Source organism: Cyprinodon tularosa, unplaced genomic scaffold (genome assembly GCF_016077235.1).
Source record: "Cyprinodon tularosa strain WSP-4 unplaced genomic scaffold, ASM1607723v1 ctg35, whole genome shotgun sequence".
Classification (NCBI taxonomy): Eukaryota; Metazoa; Chordata; class Actinopteri; order Cyprinodontiformes; family Cyprinodontidae; genus Cyprinodon; species Cyprinodon tularosa.
Window position 1 is genome coordinate 1,546,790 of NW_024039063.1, and position 5,862 is coordinate 1,552,651.

At 41.1% G+C, this 5,862-nt stretch overlaps 1 protein-coding gene across 1 annotated transcript; it reads right to left on the reverse strand.

Moving 5' to 3' along the window:
* Positions 1 to 2,293: 2,293 nt before the first annotated feature.
* On the reverse strand, positions 2,294 to 4,750 carry ccn1 (cellular communication network factor 1). The gene is made up of 5 exons (XM_038295083.1): positions 4,514 to 4,750; positions 4,172 to 4,400; positions 3,546 to 3,890; positions 3,228 to 3,430; positions 2,294 to 3,107 (listed from the first exon to the last, which is right to left on the reverse strand). The coding sequence occupies exons 1-5, from the start codon at positions 4,559 to 4,561 to the stop codon at positions 2,805 to 2,807; spliced, it is 1,128 nt and encodes a 375-aa protein (XP_038151011.1). The 5' UTR covers positions 4,562 to 4,750; the 3' UTR covers positions 2,294 to 2,804.
* Between the last annotated feature and the right edge of the window lie 1,112 nt (positions 4,751 to 5,862).

Here is a 5,862-nt window from a genome sequence, read left to right on the forward strand (position 1 = left end):
TTCTTGATAATCTCATATAAACACATTTTGGGTTGAAGAAATGTGTTAAAGAGGGGCACCTAGGTTTTTGTAAACAGATTTTTACATGTTTGTGCTCTGTCCACAGTTTTATTCTTACAATTACTCCAATGGTTGGTCTTCCTGGACATGCAAAAGGAGGGTCTGTGATAAAGGAATGCCACAGTGGATTGACAGCATTGCTGACATAACCTACAGATCCCATTACATAACCTGTGCCCTCTGTTCAATTATCAGGAGAAATTATAGTCAGATAGCAGGACATTTGGCAAAGTCTCTTGGATGGGACGGAAAGTTCCTTCTGCAGGAAGCCACAGAGCAAAAACAGGGCTCCCTGAAAGTGTTTTGACTATAAACCCCGGCTGTGAAGAGCGCAGACACACATCTCTGTGATTAGGTAAACCTCAGAAGCCTTTTATGTGAGCAATCTGTAAAACCTCAGTCGGTACATCCTGTGAGGCATTCAGCTCAATCAGAGGCCATGTCCTGCTCAGCCTCTTATTAAACACACTTGATTGAGATTTACTGCCAGCAGCCATGTTGGAAAGATAACAAAGATGCCATATAGTATCAGATAGACAAGTTCTTAACTGTTGTGAAAAGATAAATAGGGTTTGGTTTACACAAGTAAGTTCTTGGTGGTGTTTGTGTGAATTTGGAAAATTTTCCCTGCTAAAGTGAACATGTTGCTCTGAAATATTTTCCAACATCTGCCGCCCATCAGGATGTCTGCTTTCTGAGCCACTGCTGCATTCCTGAGCCGCTCCCTCTACCTGGGTCTGAAAAGAAACCCTTCACTGTCGTTGGCCCTCAGCTGTACTCTGCGTGTGCCAGTTCAAACCCTATTGGTGGTACAAACATCAAACCCGGGGAGAATTAAAAACAACTCTGTGTGAATTGTTGTTATATTCTTTAATCATTAAGTTTATATTATGCTGCTTTTATGGATACTGGGGTCATAAAATCATAAAGAACACAGCGCCGGTGTAAGGTTGTGTCTAGAGTCGTGGCAGCAGATAAGCACATAGCAACCAAGGTGTCTACTTCTTCTCTGTTTTTCTCCTTGCCTTTTCCCCCATGATAGTATTTGCAAATGCTTTCTGAACTGAAACCTGAAAGGGTTTTTAGCATTTTGCATTTTTAATTATGTACATTATTATTTTTTTGTCTCTTCATAGCCGACTCTTTCAGTAATAAAATGGATCGTCTACGAGGGGAAATGTCATGCCTACTTTTACAAACATTGATTTAAAGTGTATTTTTCTAATATGCTTATGGTTTACCAGCACAGGATTAGATTTTTTTTCTCAACTCCAATACATAAAAGCATCAGGTTACTTTCTGTCCTCTCAGTTTGATATAACCAAATATATGCACATGATGTACAGTACATTTTTCAGAAAATAATTCAACATATTTAATGGAGGTATCTTACAGCATGGGGTGATAAAATGATACTGCTAAGTACCAGTAGACGAATGGTTGAACTGACCCAACCTCAGCATGAAGGCTGTTTATGGCTGTTTAGCAGTCTCCTGCAGTTTAAGAGCCTCTGTAAACCAATTAAACTAACTGATGTTTAAAGGTAGCTTCTAATGAATTGGGTCAATTTGGTCACACCAATCCACTGTGTGAAAAAAAAAGACATGGAATGCATTCATTAGATACAGGCTATTGTACACAATTATAGTCTTTGTCCATGGTGCATGGTGTCTAATCCCAGCACATTGAGAGCAGCACTTAAGATTCTTGGCATACTCTTGCACTCATTGCTATCCAGAGACTTAATCTCCCCTCGAACCCTTCTCAGAATCAGTCAAGTGAATGGCTTGGACATAGAAAAACCAAGCTAGTTTCTTGCAGAATGAGATTCCAGAGTGCAGGAAGTTAGCAGAGGGAGACTCAGAGGTTGGGTTATATAAAAACACACTGACCCTGCTCATTTTCTGCCTGAGAATCAGTTGGCTGTGCAGAATGACATAACAAGACGAGTTCCTCTGTGGATATCCTCCCCCACAATTTGCATTGTTGTTGGGTTGTTTTTTTTCCGCCAACCTGCAGCAAACGTTCAACAAACCAAAGCAGACAAGTTCTTAATTTTTCATAAATAAATCATTTTATTGTTGCATATAAAATTAAATCATTTTACAATTTATTCCAGTATTACACATAATATCCAAATAAAGTAGCTACATTTTATTAGATAAATAATAATAATAATAATAAAAAAATTCATCCTTTGACTTCTTTCGCTTTGTCTTTTTTTTCATGAAGGGATATCAATAGCTGCCACAAAACATGAACAATAATGCCCACGTTAGGAAGGAATGAAACCAAGTAACATTTCGTTGTCTCGTTCTTTAAGCTATAACACGGTATGCTAATCGAAATTGCGCATGTGCATACTGACATATACACACACAAGTCTACAGTTTGGGTCATATGAAAGAGAAAGGACCAAAATATACACAGCGAATTGATATCATCAGCAACTAAGTAAAATGTACAATTGTTAATTACAACCTGCTCCATGACGAAGCTACTTTCAAAGCTCCATTAATCTGAAGCAATTTATATTAAGAATGCTGATGTAGTCACAGCAAACAGTGCACTTCATTAAGTCCTCAAGATGTAAGTCCGCAATTCCTTGGGAATCTAGTTACAAACAAGAAGATGGTAGTTGGCTGCTGGTCTGCCTTCACCCCTGCAATCATCTAGACTGCCATTGGCTGCCAATGATGCAGCTGATCTTTTTCTTGCTGAGGGGTTCGGATGGTCTTTCCTGATCAGTCTCTAAACTTGTGGATGTCATTGGAGAGGCGGTAGAAGGGGTAAGAGGCTTCACTGGCATGTGGACAGTTGTAAGTGCACTTGCAGGACTCAATCATCATGACGTTCTTGTGGAAGGTCTCGCCATCCTCACAGCGGAACTTCACCCGGATGGTTCTGGTGTCATGGGGACTGCAGCAGCGGCCATCCACGCAGGCTCCGCAGTACCTGGGTCGGTACTTCTTCAAGCTGGAGCAACCAGCGTAGTTGAACTTCACTGGCTGGCTGGACTTCTTAGTTCTGCTGCACTTTTTTCCTTTCTGTGGGAAAATCAGAAGAAGAAAGGTGGGGGTGAGTTTTGTGCCCAGATGCAGCAAAAACAGCTTTTATGGTTCCATGCACATTTCCATGACATTCAGTCATGACCGGCTCAAGCTTACCTTCAGACTGGAGTAGGCTGACTGGGTGCATGGACGCACTTCACAGATTCGTGTCTCTTTGACTAGTTTACACTCGCTGTTGTTGTTGGTGACTCTGGTGGAGATACCAGTTCCACAGCTCTTGGAGCAGGGAGACCAAGGTGTGGTCTGGACAATGCACTTTTGACTGTCAAACATGTGGACCTCAGGCTGTGCTCTGTATACTGTGAACAGAAGAAGTAAAGCAAATTAGCAAAAAATTATATTGTTATAATACCTTATACTGAACACAAATATAACTGTCCAGAAAAATGAGAAAAAAAAAAAAACATTTCTTACCGGGTAGGGATTTCAGTCCTCCCTTAAAAATTGCAATGAGCTCATTCTTCTTGGTGAGGTCTTTCTCCAGCTCTTCAGCCGGGAAGTCTTTACCAAAGATCTTTTCTAAGATGTCCCTTTCCTTGCCATCATGACACACCCACTCTTCACAGCACTGGCCAGCAACTTTCACCAGTCTGGGATTGGCACAGCCCAGGTTTGGCAGGGAGAGTTCTTGTGGACAAAGAGGGACACATCCTACAGCTCCATCGATGCATGTGCATTGGTGTTTACAGTTAGGCTGGAAGCTTTCTCCATTCTGGTAGATCCTGCTGTTGTACTCACAGGGTCTGCCCTCTGACTTGGCTGCAACAGAGAAAACACATTACGAAAGGAATGTTATTCTTTCCTCCTATTCTCAAAAAATGTCTGCAAAAGACATTACATGGCTGCCAGATAAAGATCAGTTCAACTAAGAAATTCTTCAAGCTGCCTGAGGAGTCGTTCTCCCTCCACGGTGGGCTTTGAGGTTTAGACTACTTGCATTCCATAGTGCTGAAATCACTAAGAGCCTACATCTTTTCATTTACGGAGAGGAAAAAACAGACTAAGGGCTACTTTAAAGATTAAGGAGTCTCAATACATACCACGACAGATGCCTCGAGTTGTAGCAGCAGCATAACTGGCTCCAAAGTTACACTCCAGCCCCTTGGTGTGATCACATGGCTCGGTCAGGCTGCAGTCCTCGTTCAACTGTCTGGCGCAAACCTTACAGCACCCACAGCCGTCTAGGACCACGCTGACACCAGGCGCGCATTTGGGCATCTCCATGGGACACTCACACACGGAGGAGCAAGAGGAGGACGTGGAGAATACCTGTGTAATTCACAGAAATGTTTAAATTTTGATTTCCCATTAAACAAAACAGTTTTCTTCCCTTCAATTTTTTTTTTTTTTATTTTAGAATAAAATTGAAGAATAAAACTCACCAAAGGAAGGCTTCCAATGAAGAAAACGAGAAGAGAAGACATCAGCATCTTGGACAAATTTCCTGTGCGCGTAAAGAGGAATCCTTGAGGAGTGTGGCTTTGCTAGTATTCCCTCTCTCAGTCTTTTGTCCCTCTTGTTTGCTGGTAGTCTCTGTAGCGTTTAGAGCAGATGAGGCTCTCAGTTAAAAAGTTGCTGTCTGCTGAAGTGCGGCCACCTCCGCGCTTATATTCGCTCCTGGGAAGCTGACGTCGTCCCCACTGAAAGGCTGCCAAACTATGCCAGGAATGTTTCTCGGCGCATTTTCCATCCAAGACCTAAGCTCCACCCTGTCTATACCTCTTCTTTTTTTCTGCTCTTCAGATGGATTTTTTCCCCCCCTCTTGGATCCCATCTGAATACTCTTTTCCGTCCCATATTTTTCTTCACTTGTTTATCCTCTCTTTCATTTTCTTCTCTATAATCCAAGTTTAACTGCACCTTTCTGTTTAAACATACATCTTAAGATCCCTTTGACTTTGCCTCATCATCTTATCTAACTTGTTTTATTACATCCTTTAAATTAAAAACATGATGTTATGTAACAATGTACATGAATGCCTCCATCCCAACAGCTTAAAGTACCATCAGTGATTTATCACACTGCTTTTTATAATGCTGATCAAATCCTTTCATGTTTGTAATATGTTTCAGACCATGTCTAAACTAAAAAAGGTGTTTTCTCAAGCCTTGAAGGTGAGATGTACATTTTTCAGCAGCTATTTCTGGGTCCCTGGTGCCTTTATTCAGAGTAGCCTAAGTATTTCCAGATGCGCACCAAGAGCTGAGACGTAACAATATTGCCATATTTGGTATGGCAGTAGCCTACATTATTAACATATTTCTCCCTCTTTGGCCGGCATTCCTGACAGCTTAAAGGCTGGTAAAATATGTTTCCCATGCAGGGATTTTTTTTTTTGCATTCATACCTTGAGGGCTCTGCTGACTTCACACATACTGTCTATTTTATTTGGGAAGGGGGTGGGTGGAAGAAAGTGTCCTGTTGTGTGTCCATCTTTCCACATAATATTGCTGGGGTTTCTAAAAAAAATTACTTTTAGCCTACCTCATGGATTACAGGAAGTTTGATTCCGATTTAATAAAACTAGATTCACTTTTAACCAAGACGCAACAAGCAGGTAATGATGCCCTGAAAGGTTTCTAAGGAGTTTATTTTCTCTGTGTTTATTATAATTTGAAAAGCGGTGACAAAGGCAGCTGAAGAGCCATTCTGGTGAGTTTCTACTCACTTCATTTTTGTTTCATTACTCAACCAAAGAAAATATGCTTGTTACAAATAAACTATTGAAGC